Source organism: Clupea harengus, chromosome 1, assembly GCF_900700415.2.
Source record: "Clupea harengus chromosome 1, Ch_v2.0.2, whole genome shotgun sequence".
NCBI lineage: Eukaryota > Metazoa > Chordata > Actinopteri > Clupeiformes > Clupeidae > Clupea > Clupea harengus.
The window spans coordinates 27,730,968-27,753,229 of NC_045152.1; the positions used below are offsets into that span (position 1 = coordinate 27,730,968).

The 22,262-nt window shown below is 41.1% G+C and overlaps 1 protein-coding gene across 2 annotated transcripts; it reads left to right on the forward strand.

Annotated features, from left to right (window-relative positions):
• Positions 1–878: 878 nt before the first annotated feature.
• On the forward strand, positions 879–17,608 carry tfap4 (transcription factor AP-4 (activating enhancer binding protein 4)). 2 transcript variants are annotated; one of them, XM_012825183.2, is made up of 7 exons: positions 880–1,226; positions 6,519–6,684; positions 7,104–7,202; positions 8,783–8,953; positions 10,050–10,205; positions 12,290–12,457; positions 14,139–17,608. In XM_012825183.2, exons 1-7 carry the CDS (start codon positions 1,138–1,140, stop codon positions 14,292–14,294), a joined length of 1,005 nt encoding a protein of 334 aa, XP_012680637.1. In that variant the 5' UTR covers positions 880–1,137; the 3' UTR covers positions 14,295–17,608. The 2 variants fall into 2 exon arrangements, with proteins under 2 accessions (XP_012680638.1, XP_012680637.1); XM_012825184.3 differs by lacking the exon at positions 10,050–10,205 and having other exon boundaries at positions 879–1,226.
• Positions 17,609–22,262: the final 4,654 nt, after the last annotated feature.

Here is a 22,262-nt window from a genome sequence, read left to right on the forward strand (position 1 = left end):
TTCCATTTCGCCCCAAAGGGGCACATTTGAAGCACCACTTTTGCCTGACTGTTGGCTGATTTGACAATGACATTCAGAGGCATATCAGACGGTCTAGTGGTAGAATCCGACAGAAAAACACCTTCTGCCTAAACACTGGAGAAAGTATTTTGAGTATTTTAAATACAAAATTACTCCACTCTAAAGTATTTTGTTACAAATTACGTTCGATTTTTCATCAGCCCTATGAAATACAAATTACAAAATACTCAAAGTGATTGAAATACGTATTTCAAATACAAGTAATTGAAATACTGCCCATCTCTGGCTGCTGCTCACTTTGGTGTATAAGAACCCTATTTCAAGGAGGGAGTAGCGCTTAGGTAGATGTAATAGGTCGGTCTGCCATACACCCAAAATGGTGCTCGTGTTCAACTGTTTCAGCCAATGTCAGTCGCAGCTTAACCTTTTTACTCCTCCCCCGTTGCTGTTTTGGGAGGCGTTGCCAATTCTCCAGCTGATCCTGCGCAGTTAACATCCGACCCAAGCCCATTCACAATGCACATGAGACTGTATCAAAAGATGTTTAGATAATGGTATACATTATTGTAGTCGTTTGATGTTGAAACTTCACAACATAATGTTACAATGTCTCCTGCTTTACCATTCGTATCGCGCTAACTGTTACTAATAACTGTTATAACTGTAGTCTGACGGTACATGATTTGTCCCTACTTTGTCTTCTGCAATTGAAACATGACATTGCTATCTACGAGAATTAGCACTTATCCCTTGGCAAAACGATGTACCTCCAGCCAGCTGTTTCCCGCCTTGACAGACATCCGATCAGCTGCATATACACATTCACGTAGCCGTATGCAGAGGGGAGGGGGAGAGCAGGGGAGGGATAACAAGAGAGCGCCACACACAACGAGCGAGGGAACCCCATCAGCTGGAAGTCGAGTAATATTACAACTCCAACCACTTAATCGAATTCTATTCCCAGGGCAAGATATTTTGCAAATAATTTCAACGCAGTAAGACCCTTTCAAGTCTTAACGTACGTGGACCTCATCCATCAATATCTGGACGCATCAGCCAGGATTTATACTGTTGATTAGGACGAGGTGTCGGGGATTCAAAACTGGAGAGGAAAGCATGGAGTATTTCATGGTACCAGCTCAGAAGGTGCCCTCCTTGCAACATTTTAGAAAGACTGAGAAAGAGGTGATCGGAGGACTGTGCAGGTGTGTATATCATAGTCAATTCATGTCCTGCACTTTTACCCCCTTTAACATATTTTATAATTTGTAACATGTTTCGCCTTAGCACCTGTGAAGTGATGTTAGCAATGGCAACATGCTTGGCTTGGAAAGGATATTATTGTGTACACGAGGTGAACTCATTGAGCAGGCCATTGTCGACCAAAATATCTGTATCTGTAACAATAACTGAACAATCACTTGTGAAATGGCAACACCATAACCGGCAACTCTCACTTCTCAAATTTATCTAGGCGAAATCGATAGCTACGTTGTGTGTAACAAACACTAACCACGTGGTTTCATGTACACCACGCTTCTCTCCGTAGCGTGGCTGTTTTCTTTAAACGACTTTTAGTAGAAACCGTGTTCCTCATATCAGTTAACTGCAGCCACCTACGATTGTCTGGTGAATACGATGCGGGTATTTCTCCCATTTAACATGAGCTTCTTTTCCGAGTCTCATGGTCCTGCCTGCTGAACTGCGAGAGCAGGTAGTGGTTGGAGGCAGTGCGGCCATGCTTGTGGCTCGTGCTAACTATTAAGCGTTGAAGGGTCATTTTGTATAGCATGTTGCTTATGTGAAGAACGAAAACGGGCCCGTAAATCTTCTGGACTTATTAATGTCAAATCTCGTTCTTTTATTGTGCATGTACATGTCGAATGAGCATGTACATGTCGAATGAGCGTACGATTGTCCTCTCTGCACTCCCAGACATGTTGCCTCATGGAAAGACGTGAGGAAGCTGAATAGAATTGTTGTAATGGCGGAGGGTTGGAATTGCTGTTTTGGAAAGCGGATAAACAGAGCAGATTTACGAATTACGCGGCTTTCTCTTTAATGTATGATCAATTATGGACAAAAGTAGGGTTGTATTTGAGACAATATGGGGATAAATAAATGATTCGTGTAATGAGGGGGTGTGTATGTAGTTCAGGCCCGTCAATGCGTCTGTACTCTTTCGTAGGGGGCGGAGGAAACCAGTTGATGTGTGAGGCTGCTGGGAAATGTAGTTTACCTCGCCGAATAGTCCCATCAGTTGTGAAACTTAACTATGTTGCATTGTAAAACGATACCAGCCGTGCCCAACTGGTTTATTTGAAGGGCTAGTCTATTAAGTACGGGGCTACTCTATTCAGTAAGTAATGTATTGTGCATAAGCAAAATGAATATATAATGACGTGTATTGTTACAGAGATTTTCATTTTCACAGTCTCGGATCATAAATATTTTGAGGAAGCCTGGCTTCCACTAGGAGCCGCCATTGCTGAATAACCCTCCCTTTCCAAACATGTAGGAGAGTCTACATGGGCCATCAGTTGCCAAAGAAATGCAAAAGACCCTCTAGAGTCAGTGTTATGGTTTGTCTGTTCTGGGCTACTGTAGATACATGGCGGACTAGAAGAAGACCTGCTCCCTATGTAGATATGAACGATATTGACAGTTAGGTAATGTAGTAGGTTGGTTAGCTAGCCAGAATGTAAACATTACATTAGTAACACAAAAGTAAACTGCAGTGTCAGTTAATGTCGCAATCTGTGCTTAATGAGTACAACTTGAATAAACAATGAAGTGACTTATTAGTGCAGAGAGCAAGTAGACCTGCATTCTTTAACTTTCACCACAAACGTTGCCATGTCAAGTTGCATCAAACTTACCTCTCAGAGTTCCCTAGTGGTATGTTCCCAGTTTGACAGGCGTTCAGGTGTATTATCCCACTCTGAGGGCGGAACTTTCCCACTTCCCAGTTGCTCATGAATGCAGCAGAAGGACCCATTCTAAGCTAACAAAACCACAACAATTCATAATTACATGTATACACAAATGAAAGAATATAGTATTCAGATGTATTCTATTTCCCTTAATCCTACACGCTGTACATAGAAAATGAATAGGAGATGTTTTAAGTCTCTACTGGCGCAGTTACGAAGTGTTGTTTGCCCATTGGCACAGCTTTTCTGCACGCCAGGTTGAGTAGTGTTGTTTGCCCAGCAGCGCAGCTTAGCTACATGCCAGACTTACTTGGGTATATAGTTAAACCCAAGATGGAGTCAACAGTTGGATTTTCCTCTAATCTAGCTGATACTCAACAGAATCACAGAAATCAATGGCAGTAGTCAGATCAGATGAGGTTATCAGCACCCCTGTGGGTTAATTAAAGCCTATATTTCAGCTGATGTTTTGTTTGTGTCCGTTCAAGTCATGTTACAAGGGTAGGCTGAATGTCAACAGCTGACTAGTTAGTGCTTCAGCATTCTGGATAGCTAATGTAAGCTATTTTAAAGACAGCAGGGGTTGGACAAATTATAGTTTCTAATGTTACGGTGTGGTAAATTATAGATGGCATTATATTGTGATTCAAGGTGGCAAATGAAGTGAATTGGCTCCAGCAGTATATCAGCTGTTTATGTTATTAAGCATTATAGGATATGTACAAGCCAACAGCTAGCTAAGTAATGATGCACAAGAGAGCCCTAGGGCACTTTATTTTGTGTCAAAACATATGTTCAAACGTAGCCTTATGGAGACTAACGTGCATCAAAAGTCCATTATTATAATTAGTGGAGGTGTTTTCAGTTAATTTTCATCTGTAGAGGTGTAATGTCTGCTTTGTCAGACTTTTCACGTCCGTAATTTTTCCAGTTTCTAACTTTTTTTAAATTACAATTAGTAGAAACATTCAGTAAGTCAATGACACACTGAACATGTTTTGTAGGGCTACGTGTTGAGCGCTTGCAATCTAACACAAGCTGGCATGTTAAAATTGGCAAATCTCTAATGAACCAACACATCAATAAAGTGAAAATAAAAAGGTTTTTGGATCTATTTTATTTGTTATTGATGGAAAAAGCTGTAACCCCTCTAAACACAGAAGGCTCAACATTAACTAAAAAAAACAGTTGCATGAGCTTTTGGTCGTCAAATCCAACTACGTGGTTGCCATCATTATTGGCCTTTATTCTGAGTTGTGAGTGTGTACTACAAAAGTGATTAAATTAATTATTTGTTCTTTATTTACTTATAATAATATCCTGTCTTTGGTGTGGGTCTGGTTCTCTATTATGTGAAACTTGATCTCTCTCGCATGGTGGAACTCTTCTTTCGTGCATTATAATCATTCGATCACTCTCGTGCAGTAACTGGATTTCTGTTGCGCACTAAAAGGTTCTTCAACCTCTCTCACACGCTAACTCGCTTTCTCTCGCGTAAGTTTTGTTTCCTCTCAATTTTTGCTCGGCTTTTGTCTGGTTTGACGCTTCATATGCGTCTTCACCCGAAGTAGCGTCACCGGTTCATCTGCCCTGCGGGCTGCCACTTTGAGTGGGGATGACTCCTCTCCGGCGGCAGTGGGCAACAGCAGTAGCCAGGCTTCAGCAGCAGCGACAGCGTATGGGAGTTAATCGATCTCCAGCAGCTGCGACAAGTCCAGAACCAGGACCCCATCGTCTCCCAGGTCCAGGCGAGGTCAGAGGCCGGTTGCTGGGTATAAGAAAGACTTTGGAAACTCTGCTACATACCCAGAGTAATGGACTCTGTGGTACTCAGTGGAACGCTTTAATCTCACTCTGGCAACCCAGCAGCTGTCGGCAGCATGTCTGGGACCTGTATCTGCCCCTGGTCCTATGGGCATACCAAACGGCAGTCCAGGTATCGACAAAGTGCACTCCTGTAGCGCTCATGTTCGAACACCGGTGGATTTAGTGTTCAGTGCTCCGGAGCTGGAGGTGAGGGTTGAGTCCGGGTTGGATTACTTCTGCAACCTGCATGAACGGCTGCGGGAGGTGCAGTAGCTGGCCAAAAAAGCACTGACTGGGGCTGGGGCTCCCCAGAAGTGGGCATACAACACCCATTGCTAAGGAGCAGACTTTGTGTCTGAAGACCAGGTATGGGTTTACAGTCTTGAGTTCAAGAAAGGGGTTTACTAAATTGATAAGCCAATGGCTCGTACCATGTACTGTTAAAGAAACTGTCCGACTCTGTCCTGTCCAATCAGGTGCACCACAGCACAGAGTGGTGTTTCTCCACCAAGACCGGCTTGCACCCTACCGGCCCTCAGCTCGTCCGGCTTCCGCATTTGTGTTTATGTGATGTAGTGATCCCACAGTGCTGTGCGAATGTAGAGAGAATGGTAATATTTAATTGTGTTTGATTTTGGAATGTACTCGTGTAGTCTTGTGTTAATGTTGGTGTGCATTTCCATTACCAATTTTTTTTTTTTCATGTCTGATACGTGTAGATGCCTGTGGGTTTGATCCTGTGTAGTTAGCATATTTGTCCATCACTACCCTCTGTGTTATTCGACCTCCCTGGTGTGTTTTCCCATTCAGTATCAGTGTTTCCTGTGTGCATCACAATAAACGGCAGAGAAGCCAAAGAAACCTGTGTCTTCCTGCTTGACCTTACAATACAACTCATAGTTTTCACATGGTAGTTTCACTGTGCATTTGTTGACAAGTTACTATTCAAAGCTTGGACATGCATTCCAGAGAAAGTTCTCAGACTGGTAGGATGCTAAACTCGCCTAATCAGAAAAATAAACTCTTAGCTTTTACATAGAGAGTTTAGGGGATGCAAATGGATTTTTTTAATGTTATTTTTGTCATGAAAGTGAAACATTATTGTTATATATATATATATATATTTATTTATTTATTTTAGTGTGAATTCATTTTTCATTGGAAAACTATTTCATTTTTATGGATTATATATTGACAATTCACTACAAAGTATTTTGTGTTTACACATAGGTCTACTGCTGATTTATATAAACCAATGGTGGTCAAAAGCCTGGTAGATAGATTGGACCTATTCCTATTTGCTATTCTTCATTATAGCTTGTTGTAACATACGTACTCCTGATATTTTAATTATAAAGGGAAGTGATGGCGTATGTGTGCATGTTATTTTGCCGAAAAATATTCCCATAGTGCTATTCAGGCTGTTCCAATATACATTGAACACTATGTGATGTATTACTCTGTAACAACACTCTTAGGAACACGATTCGATTTATCTTCAGTTTTTCATGCCAAGAACCATGTTGGACAAAGCATGCAAGTTTCCACAACTATGCTGTCGGTATACAAATTCTGCCTCTTGCAATTCAGTTGGCCTCAGAAAATCATTATGCATTGTACGTCTGCTGCTGTTACTATTCTGTTTTTTTTCAAGAGGAAGTGGCATCTGAGATTCTCTGTTTCTCTGATATTAATGACAGAAATATAGAAAGTGTGTCTTGGTGTCGTGTGTAATGCTGTGACTCTATGTGGCTGCAGTTTAGCAAACATCCCCCTGACGCCAGAGACGGCACGGGATCAGGAGCGGCGCATCCGGCGTGAAATTGCCAACAGTAACGAGCGCAGGCGTATGCAGAGTATCAATTCCGGCTTCCAATCACTCAAAACACTCATCCCTCACAGTGATGGAGAAAAACTTAGCAAGGTGAGCGAAGAGTACATTTGCAAATGGAAAAAATATACACAAAAATATTTTGCTGTTTAAAATGCCAAGCCCTCTCTTAAACAGATGCTGCTAGTTCACTGTGGTATTGTAATGTAGATTATTCAATGATTGATATTCCATTGACATCATTGTGATCATTTTCCTCAAAAGATCTAAAATGTATTTAAACAATGGATTCAATTAGTGTGGCTGAAAACTCTGGATGACACTGACTAAAATCTGCCATGGTTGCATGGGCACAGGTTGAGAGGATGGAGAGTATTTTTAACAGGGCAGTCTGTTCATTATAACTGCAGGTTCTACAGTCCAAACAATGCTAAACAACAGTGCAGTGAATTCTGTTTCATGCAGTGATTTAGACCTCCCCCTTTACTTCTTGCTTTGCTTCCCTCTCCCAGGCAGCCATTCTACAGCAGACAACAGATTATATCTTCTCTTTGGAGCAAGAAAAGACACGACTCCTTCAGCAGAACAACCAACTGAAGCGGTTCATACAGGTGTGTGTGTTTCTGTCAGTCTCATCATCCGTTCCAACAGGTTCTCCTTCAACTGTTATGCGGATGATACTCAGCTGTACTTTCCTCCCAGATGACTCCAATATTTGAATATCATTTCTAATTTCTGCACGGATATTTCAGTTTGGATGAGGGGCCGTCACCTTCAGGTTAGATCTATGTAGAACTTTGTGCTCTAATCAATTTGGGGCTTTAAGTGAATCATAAACACTGGTTGTATAGGTATTGATGTTAATGCAAAAAGGGCATACCCCCAAAGCATGGTGTAGGAATTCACAAATGGTCAAAACAAAACAACTATAGCATACATTTAAGAAATGAAGCAGAAGTGATTACCTGTGTTTAAGTTTACTTGAAGGCAGCCGGGTGTCAAGACAGTCTAGTGTGTGTGTTTGTGTGAGCATATGTGTGTACAGAGGGGGAGAGGAGGTGGGCTGGCTGGTAGTGAGGGATGCTTTGCTGAAGCAATGGGGCAAAAAGTGTAAAGATATTTCTAGTTAATTCTAAAACTGTGGCAGGACAAATTACACTATGGCACGCTGCCATAGTCTAGGTAATTATTGGGAAACGTTGGGTTCACCCTCTGTATTATTCGGAAGACCAGACTGTATCTCACAATATGCTACACAACTCCTTGTCCAAGCCCTTATTTCTAAACAACGGGCATGTGGTTCATAGACTGCTAAATAGTTCCAAATCAAGTGATCCCGTCCATAGCAATAAGGGGGCTGCTATAGGTTTAGCTGCAATCATTGGAGAGATTACAGCTCCAGGCACCATTTGTGAGCCGTCTGATATTTTATGAAGTTCAATTGCCTCAGTCCATGAATGTAGCCAATTTACTAAGATGTAAGCGAATAGGATGCACATTGTTCACATTTAACTGTGATAGTCGCTCATAGTTGTTAAAAGAGAGAGGGTTGCATTTACTGACAACATGTTTGGAACTTTTGAGTGGCTTCATGCGCCGCCATACTGTAAAGAAAACTTGGAGTGTCAAAATCAACTGGAGTGGCGCTTTCTCTTTCTATGCGGCTCTGGAGAAAACCGGATCGTTGTGTTCCTGGTCGTTACTTATACACAATTTCCTTCACAACTGTGCACTGATCTTATCGAACTTTTAAAAACTGCCATACTTGTGAGCTGACCGGTGAATACAAAATAATAATGTAAACAACAATTCCTTCCTTGCTGCACTACTATTTTCACTCGTGTTCCACACTGCTGATGTTTTTTGTTATGTGGAGGGTACAACTGAGAAATATAGCTGATAAATGATTGGCTGTTTGCGTCACACTTTTGGCATGCCGCATAATCAAGGGATGTGATGGGCTGTTTCTGAGTCATGGAGGGGGCACACTCTGGGTTAGTTCATGCAACCAAACTTTGCTTATTCATTATGTGAATTATTATTTTTTGACATACGCATTTAACCAGCCAAACATATCAAAGCTTTTATCAAAGTTTTTTTGTATTGCTATCGAGGAAGTATTGCGATATGTATCATTATTGTTTACAATCACCCATGCCTACTTACACTCCATTTTGTTGTTATTTTCCAGGAGTTCACCGGCTCCTCCCCAAAAAGGAGACGTGCAGAGGAGAAAGATGAAGGGATTGGCTCTCCAGATGCACTGGAGGAGGAGAAGATGGAGGACCTACGCAGGGAGATGATTGAACTTCGACAGCAGTTGGACAAGGAGAGATCAGTCCGTATGATGCTAGAAGAACAGGTATGTGTATGTATGTGAGTGCATGTGTGAAGTTTTTCCTACATTTACATGGGTTAAAGTTCTCCGGCATTGTGCTTGGTGTTAGAATATGGCTGTATATGTACACAGCCATAAGGAACCCTTTATTTTGTATTAATCAAGTAGACCTACTTTATTAATAAATACCTTTTGTTTACACTCTGGCTCAGTACTCAGACTTTTCGTTTTGTTTTCGTGTCATCGTCACGATCTTTTGGAGTAATTTGGCAATCGTTTCACAACAGAAGGCCTATTGTGCCGCATACGCTGTTTAGAGACCAACGGAGGTATGATCGTCTGAAAGTTTGAACGATGGGCATATTGAATAGGCTATTCTTATGGCTTTGAAAGTTGTGCTTGGATTTGGATACAATTATCGGACTATGAATTCCGAAGATGGGTGAGTAGATGATGCATTTCTCAGCCATTTGGACCTAAATGAATTACTTAACCCACCTTGACCCTAATTGGACCAAGAAGATTCACATTTGGAGTTCTCTTTCTGAAACGGGTCGCGATATGCGCCACAGCCGTCATCGATCTGGCTTGTAGCCTACTGCTCGCTAGGCTATGTTTTTAGTATCTGATACCACCAAAGTATCTAATATCTTCCATTTATGTTTTTGTTTGTGCGCGTATCCAATCACGTTCAGTCGTCATCAACACTTCAAGTCGTGCACAAGATGTAATGTCTTTTGGAGAAGAATGGCAACATAATTTGCAACAGTTGTGGTAATAAACATGATCATTTTTTTTATTTTATCCATTTTATTTTCGTAAACCACCCCCTTTCCTCCATTCTTTTTCGTAACCACCGAAACCATTTCTGGCAAAGAAATGTTTCTTGCTTTAAGCTCTACATTGAGCTGAACTTTTCAGATGTATGTCTACAGTTTACTCATATCCTCACACTTGTGTGAAATGTCAGCTTATGTGTACACTGCATTTGTTCGGTAGGCCGAATAAAATGTTAATACATTTGAATATGTGTGCACAATTTTTTTTTGACATGCCTTTTTGAAGGCATTTCAGTCATGCTGAACACTAAGTGCTTGACTTATCATTTCTGTGTGTGTAGATCCGCTCTCTAGATGCTCACCTGTACCCTGAGAAACTTAAGGCAATTGCCCAGCAGGTGCAGGAGCAGCACGCACAGACTCAGACACTCCTACGACTGCAGCAACAACAACAAGAACCGATAGAGAGAGAAAGCCACAGGGTTCGCAGTCCTCAGGTACAAGTTTGAGAAAAAAGTCATCGTCAAACAATGTGCCTGTTTGAGACAGAACCAAAGGTCTAATGTGTGCATCAATGAATTCAGAGGGGCTCTATTAATGAACCAATGTTGGACATGGGAAATCCTGGGGAATTTAAAAAAAAAAAATATCTGGGTTTGATTATGGTCTAAAAATGGGCAGGAAGGACTGAGGTGAGTGAACTAACATTAATTAGCACCATTTTGAGCCATCCCTCCTCCTGTGTTAGACTGTCATTAACCCATATAAGTTCAAAGACTATATTTAGTGTGATGAGGAAAAGTGCCACAGAAGTTTCTATGATTGGTTTAAAATGATGGAAAATACTTTGTATGAGCATCCAACAGCAGAGAGACTCGTTTTGTAATTGCATGTAGTCTTCATACTTTTATTTATGATGAAAGTATATTGTATATTTTCTTTAGGAATTTTCAAATTTACACAAACAAATGAGCATATACTTTTGATCTTTTCAACAACTTCTGAGTTCATTGATGCCCATTATTTGAAGGTTGTTGAGATGTTTTCTTATCGCACTATATTTAGTGCAAGCACAAAGGCGACGAGCAAGGGGAAAAAATCCCTGTTAACAGGAAGAAACCTTGAACAGAACTCATAAGAGGGGGGGAGGGGGCCTTCTGCTTGGAGCCGGCCGGGTAGAGGTAGAGAAAGTGAATCGGGGGGGGGGGGATGTACCAGAAACATGGCAGATGTGGCAAATGTACACCATACATACAAACCTAAAGATGGTGTATATACATGATGCATACAAAATAGTGGATAGAATGGGGAGAACATTCAAATATTGGAGAACAGCTTATTGGGTATACAATGTGCTCTTAAAGGTTACTATTGCAAGGATAAGTAGCGCATTGAAACGGAAAACTTTGTCGATGGTGGCAATTATTTACATTGTGGGTTAATAGGCTGGCACAGAGTATGTAGATGCATCATGAGCGGGGTAGAATTAATGCATGACAGTGTGGTGGGGATGGATAGGTGTAGGCAGAGGGTGTCTGCAAGTAGATCAGGTAGAGAGACTACAGCAGTATCCCACAGCGGAGACAGTCTAGACTAGGAGGGGAAGAAAAGAGACAAAGTGAGTAGGCAGAGCTCGATTGCCTAAAATGCGTATATGTACTTATTGGTTATGGTGACGAGGAGCAATGTTTTCATAGCCATCGGCATTTGTGGGCACACGTCACGCTATAAGAGAGAGAAAGTTACAAATCAGTTGTCTGACGGTTTGTTGCTAATTCTGCCTTAGTATAAACTAAGTTACAGTGGAAAACTCACTGATCTAACGTTACAAGTCATGTTACTTTCAAAATAATAATGACCACCTCTCATTTGCTAATAAATCTGCACGGTGGGGTGTTGACCTTTTGCGAGAGTAACGTTCGTGTCATGCTCAAATTAAACCCATCCGCAATAACTGAGGTAGCAAAATCGAGTAGAACCACCTAAATATTGTTGCATCCTCAACTGAAGACAGTGTAGTGTGTATGTCGGCTTTGCAAAAATGGATTCCACCGTGGTAAACTTGCTTGTTGCAGTATATTGGATGAAGTCACATCAAGACATATTCAGAATGTCAAAATGTTTGTTCATACAAGTCTTTTGTTGTCTATGTTTATTGGAAGAGTAAAACACAATGACATGTAATTCTGAAATGACACATCTTCAATTTTTTCCCCTTGCCATGAAGTAACAAAAATACTTGGGATTCCCTGGTCTTTTATGAAATATATCTATGTAAGCAATGATACTTATAGAATTACATTATTTTAATTTGTAATGGCAAAATTAATTTCTACATTTAACTGTTGCAGTATAAGAGTTGCAAGTCCTACATCTTCATTATCTATCTGTAGAATATGTGAGCGAGATACCCACTGTGTTCCAATAAATTGGATTTCAGTAAAGCTCTTAACTCATCATTTCCTACCATGGTATTGGAAGAACAATGATGATCTCACATCTTATTCGTCTCTAATCTGCATTGTGTTTATCTTTTATTGAGATGAACAATTAATAAAAGTAGACTTCTTGTAATTTTCAGGTGTTGGCTCCATCCACCCCTCCTGCACCAACCAATCATCCTACAGTTATAGTCCCTGCCCCAGTTCTGCCGACTTCTTCTCACCATGCCACCGTGGTAACCATGGGACCTGCTTCTGTTATAAACACAGCATCTACGTCACGGCAGAATCTCGACACCATTGTGCAGGTGAGACCGGTCTTCATGGTTAACTATTATGTCATACTGACTCTGTCGCTAATGCCCATTAGCTGTGTGAGTCTTGTCGTTACATACGAGTCCTTTCAACATAATTCTGTGTATTTTGTGTTTGTTTCCTGAGATATCAGTTTAATTAGCTGATTTGATGGTGAAACTGAAGAGCGGTGGTGGGTTTTGCAGTACAAGGAGTCACTTTACGTTGAATAGTAAATATGACAAATTAATGTCAATATCAATACCATTATTTATACGTAAGCATATGTGACCCGGCACGGCAAAACTTGGCATTAGTCGCAACTTGTAGTTTTGAGATACAGGCTATTGAGGCCTTCATAAGAAATTCTTAAAAATGCACTATCTAGTTAGTGTTGATAATCTTGCATAAATGTGTTGTTTAGGCTTGTAAAATGATAACAAATATTTTAGTGCCCTTGTAGGCTAGAAACTGTGCGTATGTGAATTAGAATTATTGAATATAAAATGTTATAGCCGCCCTAATGTAATGGCACTTCTTTTTTTTTTACGGAAATATACTTAAGAGTGAAAAGTATTCTTCTTTACAACTACTCATGGAATGACACTTGTTTGTTTTCTTATGCTCAAAGACGTAAAATTAAGTAAATCTCTGGTGGTCACGTATAACGACATGCATGTTTTTTAGTGATACAGCATAGTGCTTGTAATGCAACTAGAAATTATACCGGAGTTTGGTGTAGACTCATAGTTTGAAAGTACCTGTGTTAAAAGCTCTGTACCAGAACCGTGACCATGTGAAAAGCGAAGAGAATGCAATCATATACCCTTAGATTTGCCAAGTTACAGGGGTCAAAGAAAAGCAGGAGCAAATGAAAATGACCAATGTAAAAATGAAAATAAGAGGGCAGTAAAGAAAGGCAGACGGGGAGAAAATATGAATATCTGTGTAAGAAAAAAAGGGGGTTGAAATAAAGAAACAAAGGTATAGTAATAGTATTACCTCCAAATAGTACAGTCGCATAGCTCTGCACCAATTCTTCCGCATCCTTTTGGAGGCAAATGTTTAGACTGGGTTCAAGGCCAGGTGGGATGAATGCTCTCTCCGTTCAATACAGATGTATTTTGGCATTATATTTGGCAACGTAGAGTTGTAAAAGCTTTTCTCATAGTTTCATGGGGATTTCCCCAGAACCAAGAATGGTCTGTGTGGCCTGTGGGGATAACAGGTGGTGTTGTCACTTTTTATGGTTGTAAATACCATGAAAATGAATTTGAGGATGTTAAAAACAAATTGCCTACAAAAACATTCCATACAAATGGTAAACCATGCATACTGTTGATGCTTTAATGATAAATCGAGGCCACTGATTTTGACAGACAAGTGGCAACAGTCTTTGCCTGTGTTTTAATAAGATTTGGTCGTAAGTTTAACGTGTAACTGTTACTTTGTGAAGTGCTTTATGATTTCAATATTTTTGGTTTGTCACCTTGGGCAAGATAATGAGTGTAAACTGGCAGACCACACAGTTTTGAAAACATTGTGGGGCTTTGGTTTGCCAACTGAGGAATGAAGTAAATGTAGGATGATATGCTATGATACTTTTATGACATCATTAAACCGTTGATAAGACAATAGTAGGCACAGTAAGTCTGAGTCCAGAGAATATAACATTATGTCCATGCTCTCTTCCAGGCCATCCAGCACATCGAGGGCACACAAGAAAGGACCATAACCGAGGCGGAGCAGAGGAGAGCGGTGATTGTAACGCCTGTGCGCCCGCTCTGCGAACCAGCAGATTCTGAGACAACATCTGACACTGAGGACCTGGAGGACAGCTTATTGCCTTGATCCACTCAATCGAAAAAATGGGTGATGACTTCACATGCCACCCAATCGATAGACAAATACACTTGGACACATACAGCTGGGTACGACAAAGTGAACACATGGCCGCAAAGATCTACTGCTGTGCTCCTCGCATGTTGGGTGAAGACTAACATACATATAAATACCCATGCTAAGTTTCCCATGCTAGGATACATGAGTTCCATAGATTTCTGAGTTTCTAGAGGTATATATCTCCTCTACAACAGGAGGCTAAATGGACTCATTAAATGCTACAGTACACTGAACATTCAGCCCCAGCACTCCCGGAACCTGCTGACACTCAAAATAGTTTGAGGTGCGCAGAGTTTACTGACCCACAGCCCATGGGCAGATATCTCTCATATTTTCTTCTCCTCTCAGCCCTGCTTTGCTTTCTCTCTCTTATCAGTAAGAGGCTCTGTACAGCATGACACTGTGAGCTCATTACATTTAAAATACCATTTGCTTCCAAAAGCAGGGGAAATGTTTTTCAGTTATTTCCATTATACTGGACCGGTTACTAAAGTACAGTCATGTACATATTGTTTTTGAATAAGTCATCAGTGTTTAAGAGCATGACTGGCCTCTAGAGGTCTTCTGTCGATCAAACAGCAGCTGGAATGTGCACTTATTCTTTCTTTCTGACGCATACTATTTTGTTCACACTATTCTGTGAATGAATGCTGCACTGGGCTGGGTTCCTAGTGTACACTCTTATGGGTCAGGCACCACCTGGCATCCCAAGAAAGTTTTGTATTTGATTCTGACCCTTAAGGCTAATTTATGGTTGTATGTAGGCTCTACGCCGTTGGGCACATTTACATATGTGCACTGGTGTGTCTGCGCAATGCTAGCTGGGGAAAAATAAACAAAGATGGAAGACCAAACTTCCGAGACGACCATGTTTGCATAGAACTGTAATTTGTTTGGCTTTTTTGTTGCTTGGATTTTTTCAAAGTTACTAAGAAATAGACACCTTACAATATGATAACCCCGTTTTTGTAACCAAAAAATCTTAAGGTGATTTGCGAGGCATCTTCTAGCCAACTGTCTAACATGAGCATGTTGGCTTACGTTAGCAAGCTAACTACCCATAAAGCAGACAGCTTGCTAGCCAGGTTAAACAGCGGTCAACAAATCATAGCAGTTTGATTAGTTGTTGACCTGTCAATCTCTGTTAGCAAAGGCTTTTTCAACACCCCTGAATGTCAGGCAAGCGGACCAATCACAGTGGTTGTGGTCTGTGTCACTGCAACATTTAATTACATCTCTGGGGAGGTGCACCTCAGGCTATGGTGTAGGCTACGGCGTAGGGTGCAAGGCTACGCCGTACCTATGGCGTAGATTCAACGCAGAAGCATAAATCTGCCCTTTTCTGTTGTATGTATCCCGTTCATTATCATTATGTTAAATTGAATAAGCTAACAAGCAGGAGATTCTGCCTGTAAGGCCTTTTGTATTATAGCATGTGTATGTTTCCTGCCTTTTGAGAAGGCACTCACTCATGCATACACAGGGGCAGAGGCACACGCTACCATGGTTCTATAAAAGTTGAGGTTGGCACTACTTTTACATTCACATTTCTGTATGTGAACTTTTCTTGTAGGGCATTAGTGGCCCTTTCATTTATATATTTTTGTTTTTCTCTTGGGCTCTTGATTTTATTTTTGTGTATTGTGTGCATTCTGTCTGAAGGAGGGCTAACAGTGTCCCCCGTAGTATTGTTTACACGTGTGCTTAAGAGGGTAGAGCAGCATTACACCAGCGCACTTTGCTCTATGCACTCTACGTTCTGCTCTCTTGTATGAATGTTTCTCAATGTTCATGTTCCTCGAGTCCATGCTTTTGCACATGCCTCCCTCTTGAGCTCAATGTGTATTATGAGGTGAGTGCTAATCTTTGCCCTGAGAGGTTGTCAGTGGTGACCTGACTGAAATCATGCCCCACTGCAGCCTAACCAGCTCCTGGTGGGAAGACACAGACGCTATCAGCCATATATAACTATTATACACCCCTAAGAGGTGTGTGTGTGTGTGACAGTCAGTGTAAAATATAATACGCAAAAGTGCTGAGGTGTTCAGAGGCCCCGGCCTTGACACAGCCCTGGGGTGATTGTCGGGGGTTATTCGGAAAAGAAAAGGGAGACAGACCTTTATTGATGAACTCTGAGGTTTCATTTTTCATTTCAATAGGGCACTTAATCAATCCGTGTGATTAATCACAGTGACTTTCAAATTATTCCTCTCATCAAATTGAGGACACTTTAGAGTACAAGTTCCTTATGGAATGTCCCATTCTGATACTCGGATGCATTTGCAGACTTCAAAGACAGACACTCAGGACTGGACTAATTTCAGTTAATCTTCAGAAAAGGTGGTTCAGGGACATCCCTACCCATCTCCAACATTCCAGACAACTCTATTGGAATTTTACATTTGTGTGTATGTATTGAGTTTAACTTCAGACTGATGTCCATGTGTCTAGCTACGAGCAAATGAAGGAATTGGTCCTCTCATGGTCATGTTCTCATGGATGGATCTCCATGGTCCTTGAGCCTTCTGATGTAAGCAGTGGCCTTGAGACCCACAGGGAGCCTCCAAAGGAGTTGTCCTTTAGGCCCTGCCAGTTTGCGGTGTTGAAGTACCAGAACCTTCAGACTTCAATATTTTGTATGACAGACATCAAAGTTGTTATTATGGATTATTATGATTACAATGAATTGTGCAACCAAGCTTGAATTCCACAGCTGTGCTTGCTAGCATCTCTGACGCTTTCAATTGGTAAACATCTCATCTCACTCTTTAGACCATTAGACAGTTTCCTGTGATGTATATTTCTGGCCTCTGTTTTAAATCTGTCATGAACCCAGAGGATGTATCAAATGAGTAGATGTCTGCGTTGGGATTGAAATGATTGAGTAATAATGATCAAGCACTTACTGAATCCTACAGAGGAGAGTCTTGCCTTTTTAGAGATATACCTTCGAAGAACCTCTTTTACTCTGAACAGAGACCACTGACCTGTGGGACCCTCCCCTCTGTCTTACATATATCACACCTGTATGTCTCCGTGAGAAGTGCTAGGCTTCTCATCTCTTGTCATCTCTCAATCACCTACTCCCACTCATCTTTTCTGTTGTTACCTTAGCTGTTTTCTTTTCATTTGTTGGACAATATCTTTCATTGAAGTCAAAGTATGTTTTACTTTTTGAATTGGTTTGTTCTCTTTTAACTGGGGAAAGAGGCTTGTGCCTTTGTAAAGACATAATAATAAAGTTTGTACTTTGTTTTTTTACAGTTTCTTGTTGTTCATTGTATGTACTATTGCAATTCTACAAATTAATTTGTTCATTTTGGGAGATCCAAAAAGGTTTCAGTGAGAAATGTGTGGGTTTCAATCTATGTGAAAGTGTTACACCTCCCATCAAACACTCACAGGATTTACGGTCAACAAAATCCCAATCTCTGTTAAACAACTTTCTTTGAATAAACCACGCAATCACTAACTTAAATGCAGGCTAGTGTTCAACAGATGCAAGAGCATCATACTGCGTACTTTCTTTTGCTGTTCCCCGTTTCCAACTCTGGCTGCCTTTCCACCATCCACCACAATCATTCATATTATTCTTTCGGTAAAATACTGTAGCCTATACTTGTGTAATGGTGTAGTAGTAGTCCCTAAAGTACAAAGCAGATTATTGTTTTCTATTTACATTTTTTTTTTTTTAAATGTTTTAATTTTGAGCACCCCTTACTACACTTGGTCCCCTACACACAGCGCGTGCCCTGCGTGTGTTGAAGGTTACTTTTAAAATGTATTTCACTACAGATTACAGAACACATGTCCTCAAATGTTATTATGAGGTTTGACAATCACATATTGTTCTTACGTTTTATTATTCTTATTACGTGAGTGTGCTACACCACAATATCGACGCCATTCTAGAAGTCACAGGTCGTCCCTAACGTCTTGTACTTGGCTTATACAAGGGCGAGCTTGTAATATCTCCTCTAGTGGTATGGCAAGGACCTATACACAGCAGCAGCGGATAGTTGCATTTAGTGTTCATATAACTATGGTGAACGGTGGAAGAAAACTTGACAAACATGAGCCACAAGGAATTACTCTTACAGCACAAGACAGTTATGGAATCTCATTTGTATGTAACTGTTGTAATCAAACAGTTCATATAAGTCACATTGCAACCAAATCATATAGCCTACACTTGAAGATTTGGACTTCAGGCTTCCAATGCATGCAGATATGGCTGGGTTGAACTTTCCATGGCTATTGTGAAAGAATTATGCTTTTTAGGGCAACGTCTGACGTTTTGGATTTGAAATGGCCTATCTTTATCTTGTCGCCAGCTGTGAGACCTAGGAGTGCAGGTTTATTGAGAACTTTCAGGTGTGATTTAGCTGACCGTAAACACTGAATCAGTTCTCAGTTAGCCACACATCACTGACACAGTTGCAAGTTCACGGCCAGCACAGGGTAAGTTACAAACAGGTCCGAGCTAGCTCGAGTAAAGCGAACTCCCTGACAGTTTCAGTTACTCGGTGTGGATAGGTAGGTTAGCTTCCCTTTTTGTTTGTTGTTTTAACATTTTCGCTCGCTTTGGGGTTGTAAAGGGGAATTTATACTTGCGCACAATTACGCCATTTCTGCTGTCGGGTTGTCACGCATCTCCCTAATTTTAGGACCCTATCAGTTTGATCCTCACGTGAATACACGTGACAGACACCAATGCGCACCGCGCGCTAGCGGAAATGTCATTTTAGTGAGCGCCGCTAAGCACAAGGACGGGAACTACAGGTATACATTCCGCTTAATTTGGCGCATTACTTTCCAAGCATTCCCAAGCGTTGCAGCCTCTCACATGTGCACCAAGCACGAGCATAAAAGGTTTTGCTGCTGTGTTGATATCAGTATTGGCGCACGCAATGACCAATCCCTAGCCTGACATGTCATACTCATAATTCTAGTCAGAATATGAGTCTGATATCGCTCCATTGGGCTGTGATTATGGGGCGTGTTTCAACCGAACCAGGAGAAAAAATGCCTCTTCGCTCAATTGGTTACCTACAACCAATCAGAACAACGTAGTATGTGACCAGGGGCAGCTGATACATTACACTTTTACCGGATCCCGTAGGAAGGAAGGCAAAAACATCTTTTCGATTGACAAATGCCTTAATCGCGTTTCTCTGTTCCTCTTTCAAAATGAATGCACTGTCAATGTCTAAATGGACTCGAATCTATACATTTCAGCTCTCCAGCGGCAGCCATGTTTGTTGAAAACGAATTCAACTCGTGTGTTGGTGACGTGGTTGGTTACTTTATTGTTGATCATCTGTCCATCATCGTATAAAGCCCGCCTTAACAATTTGATTGGTACGGCCGATATCGAGCCGCAGATAATTTCTCCTCAATGGAGTAATGCCAGACCGAACTTCCCAACCAAAAAATGTGTGGGCGGGGCTAAGTTCGGTCTGGTATCCAGGCTAACCAATCCCCATACCGGCCGCTTAATAGCTGATGTTTTAGAAATGTTTAAGATGGAAATGCGATGTGTCAGTTCCTGACTGCCCCACTCACTGTAGTATAGTGCTCAAATTTGAATGTATTTGTAGTTGGAGATAGTGGGCTATTGTTTCACTGGTAGGATTTCTACACTCTTAGTGATAGTGATTCGAAGGAGACCCCAAGGCCTGAGTGATATGCTCCAAAGACTACCTGGCACCATCTATTCATTTGGTAAGTCATGACATGCAAGATGCATTTATCATTGTTTGTCAAGTAGGCTATATATTTCATCAGTCTCTGTGAAACTGTACCTTGATAGTTTACTTTTGATATTACTTTCTGAAGTATTGTGGGTCAGTGAGCCAGAGTAGATGTGCCATGCCAGCATGAGGGAACTATACAGGAACAGTATGTGCCATTTTACTGAAGTCATTTGGATCAATGATAACTTTTGCCACACAAACATCCGGGTTGGAAAAAGTTGGGAAACTTGTGTGGAAATTTGTGACATGGATAATATTCTTATGCAACATAACTTACACAACATAATATTCAGTTAGTTGGAGACATGTTACAATGATCAATCATTGTAAGGGAAAGACAGGGACATTAACATGAAAATTTGGAAATAAGGAAAACACTTCTAGGGTTCGCTTTTACATTGACAACATGGCTAAATATGTTGGCTGTCTTGTTCATAAACAATGACATAAGGACTTTTCATTCTGATGGCACTGACATGTTTATTAAGATAAATGCATACAATTTCAAAACCATCCATACAAAGCAAAATTTGTCAGTAGGCATTCGAAAGTTGAACACAGAGATCGGCATGTGTTGCATGTTATGCCATGGGGCTACTCCATTTCAAGTGTTTACAAGTTGGTTGCAGCGTGACCTATATGGGTCGATCGATTACAAACCAAAACGACATTCACATAGAAATTTAATTTAATTTCTGGCTTGTGCTGTGACTAAATATAATCAACTGGCTAACTTAGTTACGGAGTAAGTTTGTTACCTTGTGACTTGCGTGTAGACCTACTTTATCTATCTATCTATCTATCTATCTATCTATCTATTTACTTATTTATTTATTAACAGCTTCCACCACTCTGTGGCACTCCAAGACCATTGAATTGAACAAAATGCAGTTCCTGAGCATTCAGGTACAGACATATGACATCTCCCCATTCCTTACCAATGCAAAATAAGCAAAAAGGTGTAGGCCGATGGTTTCTTCAAGTAGATGAAGGAGTTGCAAATCAGAATTAGAACATCAGAGTCAATAATGATTGACAATAATCATGGTCATATCAAAGTGTCATTGTTTTCCTTATACCCTCACCCCCATGAATACAGGCCTCTGAGACATTTGCTCACAGCTGCATCACTTAGGCCCCGTCCACACGGAGCCTAGATTGCCTGAATCCGGAAACATTTTTGGATCCGGTATCTTTTTTTATTGTGTCCACACAGAGCCGTGTCAAGAAAAATCTGCGTCCACAAGGAAACGCTGTAGTGGAGCGGAGTGATTGAATCCGCTCTAAAGACGTCATGGAGCATGCGCATAAAGTGACAGGAGACAGAAGTCGAGATCCAACTAGCAATCTTCCGATTGCTGAACGACTTCTCTTTCACCTGAAATTTACCACAGGACTCAAACAGGACAAGTTAGAATTGCGCACTTCGCCATAACCCTTGTTTGTGTTAGGTTAGCGTTTTGAAACTTCCGTCTATAATACAAATCGTCAAATACGTCAGATTTGCTCATATAAGCTATCGCTGTAACTTTTAAAAACCGGTTTTGAACAATGAGAGCTGTTAAAACAGGCTGCCACTCGCTGCGCCATGGCAACCAATTCAGTTTTTAAATAATGCGTGTCCGTTGTTCTGGCAGGTCTCAAAAATTACGTCCAACTGGCTAAGTAAGACCATGAAAAACTATCCACATGTAGGTAGAGCAGCGCACTCTCCCAATACAAGCAACTAAGCACAGTCACGAAAAAGTCGCAAAAAGAGGGGGAAAAGAGTAGAAAAACGGACCGCTGCTTAAAGAGGCTGCCACTCGCGGCCTGCCACGTCATATATATTTAGTTTATGTTGTTGCTGTTATGAAGTGACGCAGCGGGGTTAATAAGTTCAGGCTGAGGTTGCGAGGCGGAGCATGGGGCTTTCACGTGGGGCAATTACGTAATCGTGTTAGAAAGTGTGCGGATCGGGCGTCCATACAAACACGGATTCACTAGCGGGTTCCAATATACGCACTCTGGAGACCGGATTCAAATGGTTGCAGATCCAGTCACCCAATCCGCCAGGTTCATGTGGACGCGAGGCCGATCCGGGAACATTTATTTTTGAATTTTGAATTAGCATAATATGATATAGAAGGAGAGGGAGAGGCTGCCCGGGAAGGTGTATGGG

Coding starts and splice junctions, on each gene's coding strand:
- tfap4 (XM_012825183.2), top strand. CDS start 1,138: ATGGAGTATTTCATGGTACCAGCTCAGAAGGTGCCCTCCTTGCAACAT. Junction 1,227..6,518: donor GTGATCGGAGGACTGTGCAG/GTGTGTATATCA, acceptor ATGTGGCTGCAG/TTTAGCAAACATCCCCCTGA. Junction 6,685..7,103: donor ATGGAGAAAAACTTAGCAAG/GTGAGCGAAGAG, acceptor TCCCTCTCCCAG/GCAGCCATTCTACAGCAGAC.